The sequence below is a fragment of the Carettochelys insculpta genome, chromosome 12 (genome assembly GCF_033958435.1).
Source record: "Carettochelys insculpta isolate YL-2023 chromosome 12, ASM3395843v1, whole genome shotgun sequence".
Classification (NCBI taxonomy): domain Eukaryota; kingdom Metazoa; phylum Chordata; order Testudines; family Carettochelyidae; genus Carettochelys; species Carettochelys insculpta.
In genome coordinates this window covers 28,838,174-28,862,344 of record NC_134148.1, presented here as the reverse complement: position 1 = coordinate 28,862,344, position 24,171 = coordinate 28,838,174, and the positions used below count along the sequence as shown (strand labels likewise).

General features: G+C 45.1%; 1 protein-coding gene across 1 annotated transcript in view; it reads left to right on the top strand.

The window, feature by feature from the left end:
- IL16 (interleukin 16) overlaps positions 1 to 19,805 on the top strand; it is a 75,370-nt gene extending 55,565 nt beyond the window's left edge. Inside the window, exons 15-22 of the mRNA XM_075007065.1 lie at positions 2,368 to 2,846; positions 6,362 to 6,500; positions 9,555 to 10,719; positions 12,223 to 12,406; positions 14,036 to 14,137; positions 15,227 to 15,479; positions 17,305 to 17,430; positions 18,343 to 19,805. Of these exons, the coding sequence (XP_074863166.1) occupies positions 2,368 to 2,846; positions 6,362 to 6,500; positions 9,555 to 10,719; positions 12,223 to 12,406; positions 14,036 to 14,137; positions 15,227 to 15,479; positions 17,305 to 17,430; positions 18,343 to 18,548 (2,654 nt within the window). The 3' untranslated portion in view covers positions 18,549 to 19,805. The remainder of the gene's footprint in view (positions 1 to 2,367; positions 2,847 to 6,361; positions 6,501 to 9,554; positions 10,720 to 12,222; positions 12,407 to 14,035; positions 14,138 to 15,226; positions 15,480 to 17,304; positions 17,431 to 18,342) is intronic.
- The last annotated feature ends 4,366 nt before the right edge of the window (positions 19,806 to 24,171 follow it).

Genomic DNA, 24,171 nt, shown 5'->3' with positions numbered 1-24,171 from the left:
TCCCTGGGAGATGCTGCTGTGATGGGGTTCAGGTGTCCCCCTGCACTGCACCCCGTCAGCTGGCAGGAGTGACTCTCACTCAGCAGGTATGACAGGAGAGGTTTATTAGGCAACAGATGCCCAGTTTCTCCCAGAAGCGACAGTACAGCAGTCAGAGACGGTCCTTCCAACCCGTCCTGGAGAGAAGACCCCGAGGGGTGCCCCTCTGGGGTGTAGCTTTCCCCCTCCTCAGGCTGGCTGCCTTCCAGCTCTCCCTTCCCCTAGCCTATAACTGCCACCCCCGATTCAAACCCAGCTCAGCTCCTCCCTCCTCTTTGCTCAGGGCAGAGGTGTAACCTGCCAGTTGTAGCCCCAGGATCATCCTTAGCCACTGGGAGCTATTCAGCTTGTTTCTCATATCTAGCCTGAGTCTCGCATTTGCACTCCCCCCACTCCATCACATGCTGCTGCTGCTGCTGCTGCTGTGTGTCCCACCCCCTCCCCCCGGAGGACCCTAGAGGTTCCGCTCCCCCCAGCCCCGGGGATGGGGCATGGCACTGTCGTGCTAGGGGGGGCAGGGGTTGATGGACTCTTCTGAGGGACATGCCACTGCTGTCCTTGGGCCCATGGTCATCTGGGCATGTGGAGGGCCCTGGTCATATCTATTACCCCCGCCCCGTAACCCCGGGGGTGTGCACCGGGGGGTACATACCTGACGGTCCACTCCCACGGTCGGGGGACACCCGGTGGGCAGACGCCTGGCTGGAGCTCCGGGACGGCATCATTATTTGGAGCCTGATGTCGCTGGAGGAGGAGTCCCCCTCCTCCTCTGGTGCCCTGGGGGTGGGCTCCTGGGGGGGTCCCCGGGGTGCAGAGCTTGCCTCCGGGGCAGACTCCACCTCCGGGGCCTGCTGGGGCTCCTCAGCCGAGGTGTCAAGAGTGGCCGGAGGGGAGGAGGTGTGCCAGGGGCCCAGGATGTCCCTGAGCTCCCTGTAAAAGGGGCAAGTGATGGGGGCGGCCCCAGATCGGCCGGCCGCATCCCAGGCCCGGGCGTAACCCTGCCGCAGCTCCTTCACTTTACTCCGGACATGATCCGGAGTGCGGGCAGGGTGACCCTGGGCAGCCGGGCCCTCGGCCAGCCGAGCGAACGCATCTGCGTTCCGCCTCTTGCTCCCCATTACCTGGAGCACCTCCTCCTCGCTCCAGAGCCCCAGCAGGTCCCAAAGCTCGGCCTCCGTCCAGGAGCGGCCCCGCTGCCGCTTCCCAGGCTGGCTGCTGGGCTGTGAGCCCTGGCTCCCCTTGGGGGGGGTCCCCTGGGGGCGCTGCCGGGCAGCCATGGAGTCGGCTGGGGGTGTGGGTGGCTGCGGGGGAGCGTGCAGGCTAGCCGCGTGTTACTGCTGCTGCTGCCTGCATGCTCTCTCAGCTTCCTGCACAGGAAGGGAGGGGGCAGGGACCTTTAAGGGGCTGCTCCACGCGGCCACCATTGAGTTCAGGGGCTGGAGAGAGCGTCTCTCAACCCCTCAGCTGATGGCCACCATGGAGGACCCTGCAATTTCGATGTTGCGGGATGCGCAACGACTACACGTTCCCTACTTCGACGTTGAACGTCGAAGTAGGGTGCTATTCCCATCCCCTCATGGGGTTAGTGGCTTCGACGTCTCGCCGCCTAACGTCGATGTTAACTTCGAAATAGAGCCCAACATGTGTAACCATGATGGGCGCTATTTCGAAGTTGGTGCTGCTACTTCGAAGTAGCGTGCACGTGTAGATGCGGCTTTCCTGTCAGAAACAGACTTGATAATGCTCCTTTCATGCTTTTCTTACCAGTTACATTTTCTTGTGCTTACTTCCTCTGGGGCTGGTGTAAACTCTCTCACCCCTTGTCACTGGCTGGGAAGCTATCTGACCCAATGGCCACAGATGAATAGGGTGGTATTAGTATAACACGGAGCCTATCCCATTACTCTTGTTGGCAAAAGCACACCAGGTTGCCCTTAGGACTGCTTGCCAAGTTCCAGAATGGAGTGCTATTATGACAATGCTGTATAATACAGGCTTCATATTTCACCTCTCTGTTCTTTCTGAAAAGGGCTGAGGGTAAGAGATTGAATCAACAACCAACTACAGAGAACAGCATATGCTGGAAGTTCTGTTTGCGGCCAACTATTAAATAAGGATTCCTTGATCTACAAATGATTCCCACTCCCTGCCCCCCAACCCCCCACTTTTCTCTGTGGTACACAGATCAGACCACTCTGTTCCACTGGCTTACTTCTGTTGGGGACTTGAGAAACAACCACAGAAGTAAATGCTTTGAATGTATCTGTGTTTTCATCAAGGTATATGATTTTATGTATTTTATGTGTTTTAATCATGACATTGATACAGGTTTTAAAAGACTGGAAACGAGCTGGCATGGCAGACACCAGCGTGAGAAACACATTGAGAAGAACACAGCTTATTACAACCGCAGATCTCAGAAGCTCATGACCCGTTCTAGCAGTGATAGTAGTTACAACCTTAAGTCATCCTGCAATAATGGTACCACATGCCAGCTTGCTGACTTGACGGCAAAAGTACACAGCATTGATGTACCAATTAGCAAACATCCTGGCTTGCTGGATTCATTGTCTAGAACCAGTTTGGAAAACCATTCCCCACCAACTGGCAACCAGGCAGGTCACCCCTCTCAGAATGCAAAAAAATCTACAGAGATTTTTGTTAGAAAACCTAAATCATCAAAGCCCAAACCTCCACCAAGAAAGTATTTTAAACAAGACTGCACAGGCACTGACCAGTGTAACACAGATGTGAAAGAAAAGTTTATGCTACAAGAGGATGGGAGTTCACCTTATGCCAATGTTCAGGTGAGGAAAATCCTGCCTGATCCTCAAGGGATATAGGAAAAATAGACTCTTTTTCTCTTCTAAAACGTTCTTATGTTCGGCAGGTAAAGCGATATGCTGTCTACTTAGTGAAACTGGACCCTTAGTTGTAACCCCTCCCAAGGGAGGGAGACTAAGCAGAGGAATGCTCTAATGTATTTCTCCTTTACTTTTGACCAAAGACGGACAGGAGTGAGAGCGAATGTGAAGTTCCAGGCTCCTGACAAGGGGAAGGCAAAATGGGCAGTTGTCTAGTATTGGCAAAGCATGCCCCCTTTCCACTGACACGCTCCCTGACTCTATGATACCAAATTCACAGAGCCAAACCATTCAATAAATAGTGAGATCAGTGAACAAGAATAATAATATGAAACAGTCTAAGGTTGCACCTCCAAAAACCGACATCCTCTGGTCTGGCAACATCGCTTGTCCACCAGGACAAGGGATGTTCCTGGACCAGAGGGCTGGGGGCAGCAGGGCGGGGGCTGGAGGCTGGAGGCAGCGGTCTCCCGGCAGCCCTGTAGGGGGGCCAAGGCCAAGGTGCTGGCAACCCCCAGCATCTCCACAGGGGGTCAAAGCAGGAGTGCCAGCATCCCCGGGCAGCCCCATGCACAGCTGGGGAGTGGGTGTCCCCTGGCAGCCCAGCGCAGCGCTGTGCACCTGGCATCCCCCAGCAGCCCAGCACAGAGCCGGGGCCAGGGAGCCTCCTGTGGCATGCCAGCTGGGGGGCAGGGAGAGCCAGGGACCAGGGTACATTCACCTTCCCTGGTCTGGCAAAATCCCTCATCCAGGACCACTGAGGTCCCAAGGGTGCCAGACCAGGGAGGAGCATGCTCACTGGAGGAAATGCACTGGTGTTAGCAAGAGTGGGAACAGCGTGCCCAGAATCCATACTGTAAATAAGGCCTAACTGCTTTAGATACCTAGTTAAATGAACCATGGATTCTCTCTTATCTGTTGATCAGTTTAGCTCTTTTGAAGCCTTAAAATTAAGTGACTTATCTTAGACCATCAAATATCCATCCCTCCGACCCCCAGAAGAATTAAGTAGAAACAGAGAAGCACATTTGCATAAATGTGTACAGGTCTGTGATGTGTGTGAGGAAACTTGAGTTGTGGTTTGTTTTAAAAAAAGGAACAAATTTACCCAGGGTTTAGTAATAGGCTAGTAGAAATTAATAGAATTTAGTGCCAGATGAAGCAAGCAAGAGCAACTGTTAGGTCAAGGTTTAGCAGTGAAAATAAACCTGATAAGTGATAGCATTAAGATATATAATATAAGGAGTCTTCTTTCCTATCACTCAAGATGGAGTGCAGTAGAAATATATGCATGCACATCAACAGCTGCTATAAAATCAGCTTAACTCCTCTCATCCCCAAACCCATCCCCCCACATCCCCAGGTTTAACCCCTCTCATCCCCAAACCCATCCCCCCACATCCCAAGGTTTAACCCATCTCATCCCCAAACCCATCCCCCCACATCCCCAGGCTTAAGCCACCTCAGCTGACATGCTCCTCCAACTCTGCAGGCCACTGCTGCTCCTCCACAGCTGCCGCCTACTTCTCAGCAGGGTTCTATGGCTCCAGCAGGGGCAGATTCAGCTGCCCTCACCAAAGCTCTCCTGTCGACTTAGCGCTTCCCCTACCTGCAGCCCAGGTGGCTCCCAGCCCTGCCACCACTGCAATAATAGAACTAAATTTAATTGGCTTAATGTCCGGATCCCTCCCGCCACCTTACTGGCCATTAAACCAGTTAAATTTAATTCTACTGTTTCAACTGCTGCAGGACAGGGAGCTGCAAGAGGAGTCAGCTGTGGCAGTGTCCGGAGCTGCAACTGACTCTTAAAAGAGCCACATGTGGCCCTGGAGCTGCAGGTTGCCTAACCCTGAGCTAGGAACACCCAGTTATTTGGATCAAAGTGTGTGTTCCTTAAACATCCAACAGTCCCACTGCATTTCATTTGAAGACCTGGTGTGCAGTGTCACACATGAGCAGGCTGAAAGAAAGATGCAAAGTTAATAAGATGAACAGTTAGCTACACTGGATTGCTTCAAATCAGGATAAGTTACTTTCTGCCCCTAAGAAAATCTTTTGTTATTACTCTAACCCTTTGTGCTATTATTATGTGGTCTCGAGTGATGGAAAAGCTCACAATGATATGCAAGTTCAGGTAACGACGTGTTGCAAAGACAGAACTCATTCTTGATGACTGAATGTTTCAGAAAGCGATTAGAAAATCAGCCCAGACTGACACTACCGAGGCCAACGATGATCAGGGATGTGACAGAGGTAAACTCATTACTGGAATAATGGGGAGTAATGCAAACCCCACCACCGTCAGCGTGCTTGGAAGTCACTAGGTAGTCAGATATTTATAGGATAATCTCACTTTTGTTTCACAGTTTCTCTCTCTCGTTTGTGTTTCCTATGGGTAACACTGGAGCCCTGGCACTTTGCAGTTCAGTTTTTACTGTGGAACAGGGATTGCTCAAAAGTTCACAGCACAGCAGATGGTAACTTCTTGACACGAATAGTAACAGCGAGGTAGCCCTGTTAGTCAGTACTCCAACAAACCAAAACAGCAGAAATGTAGCACTTTAAAGACAAACAAAATGATTTATTCAGTGATGAGCCATAAAAAACTGATGTAGGGGTGTGAGGCGTGGGGGGATGATAATTGTCTGGCCAGAGATAATTACAACTCTTCCTTTGATGCTCATAATTATCTCAGGCAGGACAATTAACATCCTCCCCAGCCCCTCATTCCCCTGTGTCAGTTCTTATTGTAATTTTTTTTTTTGGTCCTCTGTACTTTTGTCAGGTTGTATTGGAAATGAGATTGATCTGATGAAGTGGGTCTGTCCCATGAAAGCTCATCACCGAATAAATCATTTTGTTAGTCTTTCAAGTTCTACATTGCTGCTGTTTTGTTGTCTTGAGGAGAGTTAGTAGTAATCTGATGATTCTAGAGAACATCTGCTAATGGCTGCCTCTAGCAGTCTCTATTGTAACCTCAAACAAAACCTGTCATTCTGCATTTCTAACTAAGAACACAAGGGGATAAAGTCTTAAAGTCCCAGCCATGAGTTGGGCTCATCACAATTTTGTGTTAGAGGGTCAAGGATCCACAAAGAAAAGCACTACGTAAGACAGTGACTGGATAGTTTATTTTTTAGCTTTAACTGATTTGCAAGAGATTTGCTGTGTGGTTGGTTTTAGAAATCTAAAATTGTAGCAGCCATGTCTTGTTTTGTTGTGGTACACAGCCATCGAAATTAGAGATTTTAACAACATTTTTTACAACCTGTTCACATGCATACATAAAATATCGTGTCCCCTTTCCTGAAGCACAGAACAAATCAGTCTTCCTACTGTTTAATGTTTATCCTCAGATTAAAAACAAAAAAATGAAGAGCATTTTTCTACACGCTCATATATAATGTGGTTTGTGCAATTACGTTTTGACATGGTTCTATTTCCTGTTTATTCCACAGGAAGTAGGAGACCTGCTGCTACAGGGAAATAAAACAGTTGTAACCCACAGTCTCTCTGCGACTTCTATAACATCAAGAGGTACTGAACACTCTGTTGCAGTGTCAGCAGATAGACAGCAAGAGAGGAAAGCAAACTCAGGTATGTGCTTCATTCCATTTCCTTCAAAAGTAACCTGTATGCATAAAATATTTAGCAGGATTAATGAGTTTTGGATTCCTTCTAATTCCAGCTACAAAAAATAATAATAAAAAACCCAGACTGCAGCAAAATGGTAAATTACCAGGTGAACAAACTTCTCTACAAGTGAATATTAACTACCGTTGATCTGAAGCATGAACTACACCAAAAGAATAGTAACAGAGAGGGAGCCGTGCTAGTCTATATACTATCAAAACAGAAAGCAGTCAAGTAGCACTTTAAAGACTAGCAAAATAATTTATTCGGTGAGCTTCCGTGGGACAGACCCACTTCTTCAGACCATAGCCAGACCAGAACAGACTCAATATTAAATATTAATATTAAATATTGAGTCTGTTCTGGTCTGGCTATGGTCTGAAGAAGTGGGTCTGTCCCACGGAAGCTCACCGAATAAATTATTTTGCTAGTCTTTAAAGTGCTACTTGACTGCTGTTCGTTTTTACACCAAAAGAAGTCGAATAAATAGTTGTTTTCAGATGATACTTCTTTATATTACAGCTGTGTTAAAGCTGTGTGTTTTTAGCTTGTACCAAAGGACATTTTTGATTCATAGTTTCAAAACTGAACAGCATGTAATATAGACATTTGACATGGAGTTGAGGCACTGTTGAGTTATGAAATTAACTAGCTAGTAGTATTTAAAATGGCAACAGCTCTTGTGCAGTTACTCCTTCCATTATACTAAGAAAATAATTGTAACCTGCCCTCCTCTCCCCCAAATCTTACATCACAACTTGCCTGTCTGTATTTATAGTCTTTGAAAGATTTAATAGGTCCATGATATAAAAAATGTCCTACCGCAAAGGGAAAATTATACACACTAGAAAAGTAAACAGATCCATTTGGAGAGACATGTAGACACATCTATTAAATACTGCTCTCTGTGAGAGAGAATATTTGAAGAACATGCTGTAAACTGCAGAAAGGAAAGAATAACTTTTTATATCTGCTGTAATATCTGTGGTTCAACCTGCAGTAATTGAGACAACATACAGTCTTATTTTTAACATGTCAGTGCTGTAGCTTGCGCCATGATTTCAGTGTCCCTGTATGTCAGGAGAGAGGGTCGCCTTTAGAGCAAGGGTAGGGAACGTTTTGTGGGTTGGAAGTCACTGACCCACAGAAAAATCAGGTGGGGGCCACACACAAATGAGACACAAAAAGGAAAAAAAATCACCAATTTGGCCCCCAAGTGACAAAGAGAAAATAACCAACAACCCTCAAGGATGTGGCCCCCAAAAGAGAACCAAAAAACCCATGTGACACTTAAAGGAAGGAGCATCAAGACCAGGCTAAAAATTCAGGGAACAGCACGAGAGAGGAGCCCCCCCAGGCTGGAGCCCAGCCCACCTGTCCTCCTCTGGGGACCCGGAGGAGGAGCAGCTGGTACTGACACCTGTAGGGGAAGGCTCAAAAGCCACAGATTACCTGAGGGCAGTGCAAGAGTTGGGGAGGACCATGACTACATGAGGCCAGAGGATCTGCATGAACTCCCTGAGCCAGGCTGCTCCCCACCAAACCCGCACTGCGATCACTCCCAAACCAGCATGTGTTCTGCAGCCACCATCACAGGGTGGGAGGAAATCAGCAAATCCCCCAGTGGGGCTTCATAACTGTGGGGCTCATTTTAGCTGTGGGGCAGGAGATGCATCCTGAAGAGGGTTTTCCCCACCTGGAGACAAGCACAAAACAACCCTGAGCTTGCACAGGGTTAGGCACTGTTGAAACAAAATACTTCTCTGTGTTTAGGTGGCTAACAGCTTTATTGAATTCAGTAAGGCAACAGATGAGCCAAACTGGACACAAGTAAAACCAGGTCCACCAAGGCTGCTTGATGCAGCTAACTCTGGCCCTATGGGGAGTTGAAGACCCCAAGGCTCAGGGTTTACCCCCCAGGACCAGCTAACTTCTAGAGGCCTGGGGCTAGTAGATTTTGTGCCCTCCCCCCAAGCTTTAGGGCAGGGCCAAAATGGGTGTGCAGGAGAGGTCTCCCAGCGAGTGGTCTGCAAGGGTCTGTGGGGTCTGGATGGGAGATAGCGTGCAGGAGCAGGTGGCGGGGGGGGATGCTTTGGGCAGGAAGTAAGCGGAAGGAGCAGGCTGAAAGTGGGGGTGTGGAGTCTGGACAGGAAGTCAGGTGCAGGAGTGTGCTGAGGGTGGGATCTGGATGGGAGGTTGGGCATAGGAGCAGGCTGGAGATGGGGGGCAGGGTATGGGTGGGAGGTCAGGTGTAGCAGCAGGCTGGAGATGGGGGTGCAGGGTATGGGTGGGAGGTCAGGTGCAGGGTCTGGGTGGGGGGGCAGAGGATTGGGGTGAGTACCTGGCTCTGTGCCACTTCCCCGCAACTCCCCTTGGCTTTGATTCCCAGGCAGTGGGAACAGGGGTGGAGCCTGCAAGTGAGCACGGGGATACCGCTTTCCTGTGAGGAGAACGACAGTGCACAGAGCCATTTTCTCCTGCCTGCCAGGCAGATCCCATGGGCCATTTGCCTTGATCCAGCCCATTAGACTCGGTGCTTCCCCCAGTAGCGGGGAGCCAGTGCTCGTGCTATAGCCACACTAGGGTAGGGGGGGCAGAGGGGAAGTGTCCAAGTTTTGATGCCCCTCACCCACATGGCCAGAGCACCAGAGCTGGCTCACTCTGCTGCAGTGATGGGGTTGGGGGAGTGTCCTGAGCCTCGGGAGCCAAATCAAGACCAGCTACTGGCTTGTTCCAGTCCGTGGGCTGTAGGTTCCCCACACCCCTGTTGTAGATGTTACATGTCCCTTTAGGGACGCATCCAGCACTGCAGAGCCTGGGATTGTGGCTAAATCCAGGATCAGCACAAGATGGCCTCTGCCACATAAGAAGAACTTTAGATCAAGAGTTGTAATCTTAAATAACTTGTCTTGACTGTAGAGAAGCCCACAGGCAGGGAAGCACTGGTGATGCATGGAAAGGGATATGTGGTGAGAATGAAAAGAAAGCTTATGTGCAATACTTTTTTCTACAACACAGGGAATCCTATTGCATCAGTACAACGGCCTGTCCTTAAACGACAAGCACGGGTAGATTACAGTCTCGAGACTACAGCAGAAGACCCTTGGGTGAGAATCTCTGATTGCATCAAAAGCTTGTTTAATCCTACTATGAGTGAAGAAAGCAATCACGTAGATTTAGACCCCAACATCAACACAAATGAAGAAAATCCAAGTCCCAGCTGTCCAGAGGCAATGCTGCAGAAATCAGAAGCAGAAGCTGATGGTTCAAGAGGACACCAATCAGATGAAAGTGACACTGGGAAAAAGGGCCCTCCAGTAGCACCTAAACCAGCCTGGTTTCGCCAAAGTCTGAAAGGTTTGAAGAAAGGAAATTTAGATATCAACACTCGAGCAGGTCAAAGCTCTACTGACCTCCAGAGTGTTTCTGGAAAGGAATGGGGCTGCAGTATTTCACGGGCCTCACCAAGAGGATCATCAATAAAACAGAGAATAAGCTCATTTGAAACTTTCAGTGCTCCTCAGTCTCCCGAAAAAGGAAGCAGAAAACCTAGCCCAAAGCCATCAGCCTGGAAGGAAAGCTCTCCTAGCCCAAAGCCATCAGCCTGGAAGGAAAGCTCTCCTAGCCCAAAGCCATCACTCTGGAAAGAAAACTCTTCCAGTCCAAAAGAGACAGAATCACCAGCACTTCATTTAAACCAAGCCACCTACAATCAAAGTTCTGATAACAGCCAACTCCAATCAATTCCACCTGTGGTTACAAAGACACAGAACCTAGGCAGATCCTGTTTTCCCACAGAGCCACTCATTCCCAGTCCAAAGAGAAGCAATAGCACTAGTTCTGAAATTTCCATGGATTTACTACCTTCAGAAGCCACTGGACTTCATTGTCCTGTAGCAAAAGCGCAGAGCCAAAGAACGCGAAGCTTTCCCCTTACTGCTAACCAGTCCTCTGAAATGATGAAGACAAATGATGAAAAATACAGCAAAATCTATTCCATCAGCAATCAAGTGTCATCTGCGTTAATGAAATCTTTGCTTTGCCTTCCTCAGTCTCCGATCTTTTCTGGGAACAATCCATGGAGCACCGTGGAGGCATCATCTCAGTCCTCCGTGGAAGATGACGATACTCCTCTCTCACCTATGAGCGAGAGTCATCATCCAGACAGTGGATTTTCTCTCAAGTAAGATACCATATTAAAATTCATTTTTGAAAAGCACTGCTGGTAAATAGACTATCTCCTTCCCCTCCCTGCATACCGCACAGAGCAATTTGTCCGTACCTCAGGCAATGTAGATAGGAGTGTAAGTTGCTTGAAGTGCAAAGAGAGCTAGCAACTCCTCAAAGGAATGTAAAGGATCAAATAGATGCATGCTGCCTTTGGGAACACAGATTTATAAGCTCTTATACTGCCAGCTTGTTCTGTGGCTCAGAGTTCTCTGTGGCTTGAAGCCAGAGGAATGGACCCAATATTGCTAATCCCAATATTGGGGCAGCCTGGAGAGCAAGTCCATACTGCTGCTCCTACCCCTTATTTCAGGGTCACCAATTTTCCAACATTTCATGCCAAGTTTTGCTGTTACATTAGTGCAGTGGTACATTGATGGTCTTTTTGGATCAGTAAAGGAGAAGCTCTGACCGTGGCTGCACCAGTTGACATAGCCAGTATGGGTTCCAGACTTCCCCAGTGGGACTTGCCTCTTCTAAGGATTTGCTCTACTCAGGTTATCAATATTTGATTTTTAATAACAATTTTTCATACTATTTTTATAATTGAAGAATCTAGAAAAAATATTTAAATAAATTAGAATTAAAATTTTGAGGTGACTTTAAAAACCAGACATTAGCAGCTCCCAAACCTTGCCCTGAAGGGTTCTCCTGTCAGGATGTTCCAGTACATAATTCAAAATATCATATGAAAAAAATTTGTCTTGTCTCTGTTTTGCAGACATGTTCATTGTGCTGCTACTGTAGGTTGATATGACCATGCTATTAAGTAAAGAGGGAGAGCTATGTGCTGAATAGATTTTGCAAAGGTTATTGTTTGTGACAAATTAATTTGATGGGTCTTGGGGTTATGATTCGGATAAGCACTTGCGTTTTCAGGTATTTATCTGAACCTCTTCTAGCCGCAAAAGGGGGATGAGCAGTGGGGAGGAAAGACTTGCCAGGCCCCAGGGCATCTGCTGCCCTGTCAGTGGGCCTGGGTACAGGTATCTCATAGCTTAAACTTGAAACACAATGAAACTCATGTCTCTCACAAATGTTTCATCTATTTACAAAATTGTAGTACTTTGCTACCCATTTCCAATCTCAGGTTTACTTGGGAAGTCCAGAATCACATTAAAAAAGAAAAAAAAACAGTTTTCTGAACCTTTTCCAATGCCCAGGGAAGGTTCCATTTAAATTGGGGCAAAGTTTCAAGATGGTTCCTATTCCTTTATGAGCATGCTCACACCAGTGTCATCACTGAGGCAGCAACCCTGCCACCTATTGGTATGTTACACAGCACATTGTAGGCTTTACCAGAGACAAATATACCGAGATCTGAACCACTTGATCCTTTGCCAACTGAACTCTAGTATGATACAAAGATGAAGATTCCAGAATTGCCTGTTCTCTGCAACTGTGTGGAGGCTCTTGTCACAAATTAATGTTTCTCTTTTCCCTTTTCAAAATGGGAAAGCCTCTCTGAGCTGAGAGAATATACAGTGAATTTAACAGACAATGGGAAAGAGGAAGAGAAACAGGAACACTGTTCGTCTCAAGCATCTGCTGCATCTGGGCAGTCAGTCATCTCTCTGCTTTCCCCTGAAGAATTAAAGAAGCTTATAGAAGAAGTAAAATCATTAGATGAGGCTACTTTAAAGGCAAGTCCACTTTTCCGTATATGCTGTTCTCAAAGGCAGCCTTGAGGAGTAGATGCTACTGTTTAATCTTTGCTATGTGAAATTCTTACAAATGCAACACCAGTATTGATATATATAACAGTGATTTCAGTTCTTACAGCTATAAATCTCAAATCACTTTACAACGATAGCTAATGGTGTGCCCTACTTGGAAGACCAACTTGGTCAATATTCCGGGGTTTGATTTTGCATACCTAGTAGGAACGCGCAAAATCAATCTGTCAGGGGTTGGCAGTCGACACCTGTACTCCTCAATATTGCAAGGAGTGAGGGAGATTGACAGGACACTTTCTTCCATCGACTTTCCTCTGAGAGTACAGATAGGTAAGTCAACTGTAGATAAGCTGATTCTAGCTAAGCAATAGCTGTAGCTAGAATTGCATACCTACAATAGACTTCAATGTCTGGTGGAGGTCTGGCCTAAGAATTATCGGTCTGATTTTACTGATTGGATAACTAAGGTTCAAAGAAGGAAAAGCCAACATTTTCAAAAGTGTGCACCAATTTTAGGCACCTTACCAGAGATACCTGAAAGATGCCTCTTTTTCAGAGGCAGCGAACATCCATTGGATTCAACAGCAGTTGAGAGCTCAGAAGAGCTGAAAATCAGGACTTAATTGTCTTAAGCCTGGGCAACCACTAGCAGTGGACATTTTGAAAACTTGGGTTTATGTGGCTTGGCCAAGATCATGCAATCAGAGCAGAGTATTCTCACTCTTAATTCATTGCCCTGTCTACCAACATTTGCCTCCAATTACAGGAAAGCACATTGAGACACGTGAAGATACATTAATCAGTTTCCCTTAAGAAAAAGCATTACACCCGAATCCTTAAGAACACTGCAGTACGTGCTACCAAAAAGAATTCTCCCTCCTATTAACTGTAATCTGAAAGAGTAAAAGGGACTGAAACAGCTCATTCCAATATATTCTTACCATTAAAACTTCAGCAAAATGTACAGGCTCAGAAGTAACATTTGAGCCACTGACGATTATTCACTGAGTAGTATGATTTGTACACAACAAAAGTTTTTCTCTCACAGTTAGATGTCCCTACACCATTGAATCATTAACATTTTCTATGTCTATTTTAGTAGAGATCAGTGATCTTTAATATATTATAATTTACAGCATATTCACTGAAGCAGTGAAACTTTTAGATAGTAACTCATTTATAAGATGACAAGTGTCAGAGGGATAACCATGTTAGTCTGTATCTCCAAAAACAACACAAAGCCCTTTGGCACTTTCTAGACTAACAAATATTTTGGAGCATAAGCTTTCGTGGGCAAAGATTCATTTCATCAGATGCATGAGCATCTGATGAAGCGGGTCTTTGCCCACAAAAGCTTATGCTCCAAAATATCTGTTAGTCTATAAGGTGCCAAAGGACTTCTTGTTGTCATTTACAAGATGTGGTATCAATGTGAGTTTAGCCCATTGAATGAAAACAAAATACAGAGTCTGTCTGCGCCATCTAAGTGCCATGGCAGAATATGCAGTGGTTACAGGAGAATATATCCAGTTCTTCTAGCAATCCTGAATTATAGTAGGACATAAAGGTAATTATTTTTTCTGTGTGTATGTTTAGCAATTTGATGATATTCATGTTACAATTCTGCATAAAGAGGAAGATGCTGGTCTTGGATTCAGTTTGGCAGGAGGAATTGATCTAGAGAACAAAGCTGTTACTGTAAGTAGTGCTATTCTTATAAAATACTACCACAATAAGCATTCAGCCCAAAAAGAGATGGCAGAGAAGACAGCGTGGGTTGAGAAGAGAACATAAAAAGTAGAAAAGGTTTGGAAACCATCACCTATGAGGACAGATAAAAAAAATCCTCAGCAAGTTCAAGGTTGGAGAAAGTAATATGATGAGAATAACAACAGTTTATACATAAGAAAATATCAGAAAATTAGAGTTGGACAATGTAGCTGTGACTGAAAAATGTTCTCTCCAAAAAGTGGGGTTTCCATCAAAGGTGAACATTTTCTGTAGGAAAATATTTCAGATGGAAAATTTTGAAACAAATTTTCATTTGGAATGGAGTTTATTTCCTTCCATTTTGGCTTTCCATTTTTTTCCAGATGTTTTGTTTTCCTTTTGACACCTTATGCAACCATAACCAATCAACATCTAGGTTTCTCCCCATGTTTTCTTTTTCCTACTGGGTAACTTTCCAAACTTTGAAAAAGTTTAAGGCTATGTCTATACTAGAGAGTTTTGTGAACAAAACCCCTGGTTTGTCAACAAAACTCGCAGAGTGTCCACACTGTCCACATACTGTCGACAGAACTTGGCACTTTTGTTAACAGACTTCTGTCTCTCCCCCATGAGACAGAACACCTTTCTCAACAGAATCTGTTGACAAAAAAGCCATATGGATGCTCTGGGTTGCCTTTTGTTTACAATACCCAGCAACCCTACATACAATGGTCAGCTGAGCAGTTGAGGCTGTTTCCCTAACCTTCAACCTATGGCTATGTCCCTGGATGGTCCTCCTGCCGATAAGCTCCCAGGTTATCTGATCCAGGAACATCTGTGGTCCTGCTAGACCACAAATGTTGCTGGACCAGAGAGTGCCAGCTTTCGGAGGTGCAGCAGGTCGTACAGGTACACGCCATCCAGTATCCCCTTATCTTAATAGGCTTCTATCACAACAGTTACAGTCCATGATCCTTAAAAATCAGCTTTTTTTCTCAGAAATGAAAACATTCCATACAAACTGTAAGATTTAGTCACCTCTTCTCTTTTTCTGTGGCGGGTCGGGGTCTTTTACAGGTTCACAGAGTATTTCCTAATGGACTGGCATCTCAGGAAGGAACTATCCAGAAAGGAGATGAAGTCTTATCCATTAATGGCAAGTCTCTGAAGGGTGCCACTCACAACGATGCCTTGGCAATCATGCGCCAGGCTCGGCCACCAAGGCAGGCTGTCATAGTGACTAAAAAAGCTAAAGAGGAAGAAAAAAGTCTTAATGTTTCACTTGACTCTTCTTCATATTCTACAGAAAGTGAAACCTCCACAGAAGCGGGTGAGTACACTTTACAGCTGCATTAAAGCCACATCCGCTCTCTGTGTAGGTATTTATGTACCTCCCCTTTCTCCCCGCAACAGAATCCTGGCCCCATACAAAGTGTTGCACAGGCATTAGCCACACAAATCTTGTAGTTGTGATTAAAAGCTGTACAAATGTTCAATAATCTGGGAAATAGGCTTTAAATACCCTGCTAGCCAATTGATACTGCTCTCTGCTGTCCTGAGCTTTAGCCCTGCGAAATGTATCTTCAGGATCAAGATTCTAGGTATATAAATACAGTAAGATCTCCGAGTACACGAGGGTTCTGCTCCACACGCCCTCATATAATCTGGATTTCGTGTAAGTGGGGGTCCGCCTTTTCCCCCAGCAGAACACATTCTGCAGCCAGAGAAACAGCAGAAAGGTGAGTCCTGGGGTGCGTGTGGGGGCAGTTGGAGAGGGTTAAGCCTAGGAGTGGGTTGGGACCGTGGGAGGTGGGTGGAGGGTGCTGAGCCTGGGGTAGGTTAGCGCTGCAGGAGGTTGAGGGGTGGAGGTGAGCCAGAGCTGTGCACTGGGGTGGTGAGCTGGAACCCTGCTTGGGTGGTGAGCTGGGCCGCAGGGGGTTGAGCCAGAGCCAGAGCCAGAGCCAGAGGTAGGCACAGGTGGTGAGCCAGCAAGGGGGTTGAACTGGAGCCGGACGGGGCGGGCAGCTTGAACCAGAGCCACGCGGGGGTGGGAGGAAGGAACTGGAGCTGCTGCGTGCGAGGGGTTTGAACCAGCACAGGTGGTTTAAACCAGGGTGGGGGGTGAGCTGGAGCCTTGAACGAGTGGTGGTAAGCCAGAGCCAGAGCCAGCTGTGGGCGTGCAGGTTTAGTTGGAGATGTGTGCGGGTGGTGAGCCGGAAGGGGGTCTGAACCGGGGCTGGGGAGGTTGAGCTGGAGTCATGCTTGAGGGGTGGTGAGCTAGAGCCAGAGGCAGGCATGGGGGGTGATTAGGAGCTATGTGCAGGTGCTGAGCGGGGGCTGAGCGAGTTAAGCGCAACTGGAAATCATGGTCCAGGGTTTACTGAAGAAATCGGGGTCACCCGCATAACAGCAGGGTCGCCTGTTCTGAGGTTGCGTACTCTGAGACCTTACTGTAATCATTATGAAATTACACCTTGAAATCTATGCAGCCTTCCATATAAATCAGAGTTGCAGTTTTGTAGCATAAAATATTGACAACTTCACTCAAAACAATATATGCTATATAATTCTGCATGGTTATGTGGTAGATGTCGATTTTGGGTTCAGTGATGTATGAACAAAATTAATAATCATATTTACATACCTAAATTAACTTTACCAGCTGTTCAGTTAATATTAGTTTTAATATTACCCTCAGGGCCCTGGTACTGAACAATGAATTTTGGAATATATACAGTGAACAGGAATGCTGAAGTGTCATCATGTTTATGCAGTTCAAGCAAATGCTGTTTATGTTATATCCAACTTTTGCATTCAGTTCAGAGTTCACTGTGCTAAAATGACATTGCATGTGATAAAGCGGGTCTTTGCCCACAAAAGCTTATGCTTCAAAGTATCTGTTAATCTATAAGGTGCCACAGGACTTATTATTTTTTTGCTAAAATTACATCCCCTCTCTTCCAGTAACCTTCCAAAGGAGCAACCAACAACTTTACATTGAGCAAAAAGATGAAGACAATTGTCATTTTTTGCTATATTTTGTGCTTTTATTTATTTGCCTACACAAAACTAAACAAAAACTCATTCTTGGCTGAGAGAGTCTCACTTTTCAGAATATTCCATACCCCTCCTGATATCATTTGATTCCTTTCCAGTAACTGAAGATACAATCTGCACGGTAATGTTGGAAAAGACACCAGCTGGCTTAGGATTCAGTCTGGAAGGAGGGAAAGGCTCCATCCATGGAGATAAACCCATCATGATCAACAGGATTTTTAAAGGTAAAAACATTAAACCCTTGGTATTTACTTATTTACACACACACACACGGTCAGATTGTCACCTGCAGTGAACTAGAGTAGTTCCAGTAACTAATCTACACCAACTGAGGATCCAGCCCATGGTCATTTTTATTTTAAACTGTAGCATTACATTTCATTGTGTACTTGCTTTGTAATTAGACCGGACACACTTTATACCAGCAATGGGCAACCTAGGCTAGTGACTGGGCCACACGAATGGCCCTCTTTCGTTTCTGTGGCTCACAAGAGTGTGATAACCAATATGGTCTGCTGGGATAGAGTAGTTTTGCTAACTGAGTTTGTGTGTTTGGAATTTGTGGGGTGTGCCAATTGGATCATAGCAGCTCTGTGATTGGATACAGACACAGCACAGTCAATGCTGTCTACAATCAACACACCTCACTTGCGTAGCTATGTTTTACGTGTGTCACTTCAGTAATACCAGTAGGGAAAAAACCTATGTGGATGGAAACCAGTGGAATCTGGCAACTCTGTGCATGGGCAAATGTTATGAGGGCCACACACAGAACCCCAGTGGGCTGCAAGTGGCCCACCACTGCTTTGCCACTCATACAAAAACATACTTCTTTTGCATGGAAATAGCAAGATTTACAAGTGAGCAGAAAAGCCTGAAGTACATTTGAGGGCTTCAGAAGATGCAGAGCGTACTTTCGCTATCCTTCCTGGAAGTGAAGAGAGGGGGCACTTGTTCACAATACGTTTTATGGTTTGGAGGTCTCTGCATTTACACTGTGGTAAATTCTTGATTCTCCATTTGTGCATCAGATATGCACTTCTTCCCTGTGACGTCTTAGGACAACTATCCATAATTACAACAATTAGGATTTCTCCTCTCAAAACAAATGAAGTGAATTCATTTTCTTCTCACAGGAGTTGCATCAGAACATAGCAGTACTGTTCAGCCTGGCGATGAGATATTGCAGCTGCACACAACTGTTATGCAAGGACTCACCCGTTTTGAAGCTTGGAACATCATCAAGGCATTACCAGATGGCCCCATCACTGCTGTCATCAAGAGGAAAAGTCCAAGTTCTGTACCTGCCAAATCATCTGAAACTTTGCCAGGAGAAGAATGAAGCTGCTGCCAGTATTAAAACAAACTGAAAACATTTCATTACTTAAAACCATTTGCCAGCACAGCACAAATATTGCCAAAGTACAGACATTCATATTACAAGTTTTACAGGTCCAACCTGAAAGCAAGTTGTCCATAATAAAAGGATTTATAATGCTCACAATTCCTTTTACAATACTCATAAGCCATCATTGCAAATTGTAGAATGCTAAAAAGATCTTAATATAAGGGTGTAATAAAAATGTGTGACAATTGCACTGTTCTCTGTCATATTTAAATCAATTTGATGGTGTCACAAACTAGCTTGCAAAGTTAATCACCAAATTTAAGGAAAATTCAAAATAGGCCAAAACACAAAGACAGACTAAGTCCTTCTCCATAGACTGACCTCAGACCTCTAGCTGGGAACTCTGCAACATAGGGCAGCTCTCAATGGATACTGAATAGTTGTTGACAGGGCTGTCCTTACCCATCCACAGAATACAAAGCTCCATAAGGCATCGGAAAATTTGGGGAACCACTGGGTCTTAATGTCCACTCATCTCTCCCACTCCCTGTTCTGTTACTCTGCTTCCTCCTGAGAGGATATATTTACTTTAAAAGTGAAAAAGCCTGACAGACCTATTAGCACGGGGTGGGCAATAAGCCATAGGTGGCTCGCCAGGATTGGCTTCTGGTGGGCTGCAAGTGCATTATTTAGTCGTGCATCTGCAGGTACTGCTGATTGGATCACCCTTCCCAACCAATGGGAGCTGCAAGAAGTGATGCAGACTAAGTCACCACAACTCCCATTGGCAGGGGATGACGATCCGCTGCCAACAGGAGCTGCAAGCAGCTGTATCTGCAAGACGCACAGGGAAATAAAGCACCAGGTGCCCCTCAGGGGATAATCCTGGCAAACTGCACCCAGGCCATGGGTCACGTATTGCCCACCTCTGTATTAGCGGGACTCTGAACCTGTGAAAGAGCCATTCCAGTGGTACCGAAGGCATTGAACAGTCATTTGCCAAAGCCAGGTACATACTGTCGGTTTCCGAATTCACTGTGTTACTCTGCAGGATTTAGTTCAAAATTTACTTTAAAAATATTCAATTAATGTGTTGCTGAGGATTATAAAAATCACATTTCTAAAAAATCATCTCCCTCCCTACAGGCTGTCGTTGGGTATGGGTCACCAGTTTAATAGTTCTGTGTAGGATCCCATAAATCCTAAGGACATCCCTGGCTATTGGTCCTATTCTCACTCCCCACAGCACCCAGCACATGGGGAAGAGAGGAAGGGAGGCAAGCATAGGATGGGATTTGTCAAACCCCCATTAGCCTGTACAGCAGCAAGGAGCCAGGATGTAAAATGGAGAACATCCCTCATGATGTATTCTTTGCTAGCATAAAGCTGGCAGCAGCGTCTCTGCTGCCTTCGACACCAGTTGTCCTACACACACCCCCACTAAAAGGGGAAAAAGATGATTTTGGGAGTTGTGAAAGGGTCAAGCCAGAGGCAGCTCTGAAAAGCAGAAACAGTCCTGGCTAATTAGGTATTATCACAGGCAGAGTGGGGGAGAGGCTACCATAAATCAATTAAGGGTCAGCTGATCACACTTGAGGTCATGGGCCTTTTAAAAAGACCTTTTCCCAGTTGGGAGGAGGATGAGTGGAAGAGGAGGTTGAAGGGACTGAAGCTAGAACCCTGACAAGGGCAAGCGGGCCCCATACCACAGGACTGTGAACTGGACAGAGGTTTGGGGCCCAGAAGTACTACTGACCCTGCCAGAGGGTTTTCTGGGGCCATGACAGAGGGGTTAGGCTGGGTCAGGACATAGCAGAGCTCCATCTGACCTTCCAGTGGCGTAATGTCTTTGACTTGCAAGTTAGGGTTGCACTTTTTTATTGGGCCCACGTTTTCAAAACAAGTTTTTTATTGGGTACATGCCCCTAACCCTGCAGTATCATTATGATTTGTATTACCAGAGCAGCCCAGAACTCAGGCATAGACCAGGATCTTACTATGGAAGATGCTGCACAAACAGAACAAAAAGACAGCCTCAGCTCTGAAGAGCTCTCTTATGATAAAGGAGAGTTGCTGCTTAGTTTGGTCCATGCCTCTGTAATCTGTAGTAATTTTTTTTTGGGGCGGGGGGGGGGGGTGCGTGGGTGGGGGTGCTCCTCAGACCTTCTTTGTTCCTGTAGGGAGATAACATTAAGACCTTAGTACTCTGATTACTACATTCCACAGTGATAAGCCTAATGGGCAGGTTCCTCAAAAGCAATTGGTATTCTTTAGTCAACAGTCACAAGCAGTATTGTGGAAATAGGCAATGCAAAGATAGCAGTGCAAGAGACTTGTCAAGTCATGACTTTTTGCATGACATATATTTTTCATTTCCTGTTTGGCGCCTCCCCCTCCAAGTGAAATCTCATCTGGTTAGCCATGTCTAAATACATATTTCTACCATGAGCACACAGTAGCACCACATTTTTTAAGCCAGCTGACCATGCAGATTAGTAGTTCTCAACACATACTCCTAGAGGTACGCAGGGGTCCTCCATGAACATATATAGATTGTTAATTGGTTTTACAACGAGGCTACTAAAAAAACAGCTGCAAAATCAATACCTTTATACCACTCTGTACAATATACACTTAAATGTAAGTAAAATATTTATAGTCCAACTGATTTTACAATTATATGGTAAAAATGAGGAAGCAAACAGTTTTTCAGGAAAATTGTGCCAAGACACTTTTGTAATTTTATCCTTATTTTGAAAACAAGTGCTTTTTAAGTGAAGTGAAACTTAGGGGTTTGCAAGACATCAGATTCCTGTACAATAGGTAAGAGAGCACTTGCTACAGATAACTCAGGGTGCCATTTCAGGTTTTGGTAGCAGGGGTGTGGAGCAAATGTAGCCACAATTCCACAATGGCTACTTAGGCAACTGAAAACTCCTGGCTTTTTTTGAAGGTGATAAATTAGAAATGAAGTGACAAGAACAGGGTTCCTAATTATTATTTTAAAACTAACAAATACCAATTAAAGCCACTTAATAAGAGTAGTGTAGATTTAATTTGATTGCTATATTTCCATTCAATATTCTTCTATCTACAACCCATCCTGGACAATGATCCCCCACTTTCACAGGCCTTGGGAGGCAGACCTATCATTGCTCACAGACAACCTGCCAACCTAAAACAAATCCTAACAAGCAACTATACACCGCACCACAGTCACTCTATCTCAGGGACCCATCCATGCAACAAACCTCGTTGCCAGCTCTGCCCACATATACACACCAGCAACATCATTACAGGACCTAACAGGATCAGCCACACCATTGTGGGCTCATTCAGCTGCACATCTACCAATGTAATTTATGCCATCATGTGCCAGCAATGCCCCTCTGCCATATACATCGGACAAACTGGACAGTCCCTACGTAAAAGAATAAATGCACACAAATCAGACATCAGAAATGGCAATATACAAAAACCCATAGGAGAGCACTTCAATCTCCCAGGACACACAGTAGCAGATTTAAAAGTAGCTATCCTGCAGCAAAGAAATTTCAAGAACAGACTCCAAAGAGAAATTGCTGAGCTACAATTCATCTGCAAATTCAATACCCTCAGCTCAGGATTAAACAAAGACTGTGAATGGCTAGCTAAATACAAAAGCAGCTTCCCCTCTCTTGGAGTTCACACCTCCAGATCTACTGATGACAATACAACTCAGCCTGCCTGACTGAGCTAACCTCGTTATCCCCAGCCTTACTCTGGCCTATTTATACCTGGCCTTGCAGATTTCCAGGACCAGCATCTGAAGAAGTGAGTTAACTCACGAAAGCTCATGCTCTAAACTTTTCTGTTAGTCTATAAGGTGCCACAGGACCCTTTGTTGCTCTACAGATCCAGACTAACACAGCTACCCCTCTGATACTTGTATACTATTTTATAGTTCAACCATTTAACTTTATACTAATTCTTTGAAATTTGTGATTCCATTGATAAGTCTGTCAGATAAGCAGAATTTTTGATTAACCTGCACTCCCCATTCTCCCTACATGCTGGACATCAAAGTTTGTACTGTACTTCTTCAGTAGCCATCTCCACAGTGTCTGGCCAAGGGTATTCCCACATCATAGCCTTGGCCGTAAGCCCCAGGAGGGCTGGAGCAATCTTGAAAAGTGAAAATCTCCTTTAAGTCTCATTGGCAATGGGAGCTGAAGGAAAACTATGACAGAGCTAGAGGATAATTCAGCAGAACAAAAATGTGAAACAAAATAAATACTGTATTTTCAACGCACACTGACAAGCCTTAAACCTCTCAGACATGAGAGAAACTAAATTTAACTCTCTTCCCCAAAGTTTTATTATGTATATTATTAGCCCATGTTTCCAAAGTGTGGTCTGCAGCCCAGCACCGGTCCTTGGGGGAGAAAAAAAAAATACCAGTGCTTAGAAAATACAACTGTTAAATACAGCTGTTAAAATTCTACTGGTTAAATTGTAATTGAGGTAATAACAATAAGTTAGGCACTTAAGTATTTTATATCAAGATTTATATTATTGTGTACTATTATTATTGTGAATAAATAGTAAACAGTGAAAGTTTATTCATTTTTCATTTTTTTATGTGTGTTTATATTTTTGGGCCACAAAAAAAGGTACTGAAGAAAACTGGGTACAAACTATATGAAGTTTGGAAAACTCAATTATAAGCTATGGCGGAAATATTTATACAGAAATGTCTCACAAATCAAACATCTATCAAACACAAGAACAGAAATGTATATGTATTCACATATTTAAATACACAGTAAAGTAATGATATTAAAATTACAACATGATTTACGTGTTTCCAACTCAACTATCGTAAATTATGATTTTTTTTCATTTATAAAAGAATAGAATGCTGCCTATAACAACTTTTGGCATTACTAAAGTAATCAGACATAATTATTTTTGAAGGTTGTATACTTCACTGCATAGTGTATCAACAGCCGATTCCTCATGTATCCCATAAATAAGAACATCCTACTTTTAAGAACAAACAACTTAAGATTAGTCTACAAGGCATTACAAAAAGAAATATTTCCTAGTTCACAACATTTTCAATTACATATTGGAAAATTATTCAAATGCAGTTAGAAAAGTGCTTATCTCTTCATGTGTTGCCATTATGTGCAGTTTGGCTTCTGACAATTTGGCTACGTCTACACTAGCACACTACGTCGAAGTAAGAACATCGAAATAGGCTACTTCAACGCGTATCGTCTACACGTCCTCCAGGGCTGGTGCCATTGACGTTCAACGCCGAAGTAGCAACGGGGAACGTCGAAAGGAGCCGCCCCGGAAGGAAATGCAGAGCGTCCACGCACACAAGCACCCTTTTTCGAAATAAGGGGCCAGGAAAGCCCGTGGACTGGGTCACAGGCTGGACTAGCCCTTCCAGGGCAACAGCAGGCCACTCCTTTAAAGGGCCCCTCCCAGACACACCCAGCCTGCACAGCACAAGGTCTGCAGAGCAGTAGCCACTCTCTTGCAGACCAAGTCACAGCAGATATGGACACCCAGCAGCAGCAGCAGGAAGAGGAGGCCCTCCAGATAGTCATTCAGGGGGCAAGCGCCC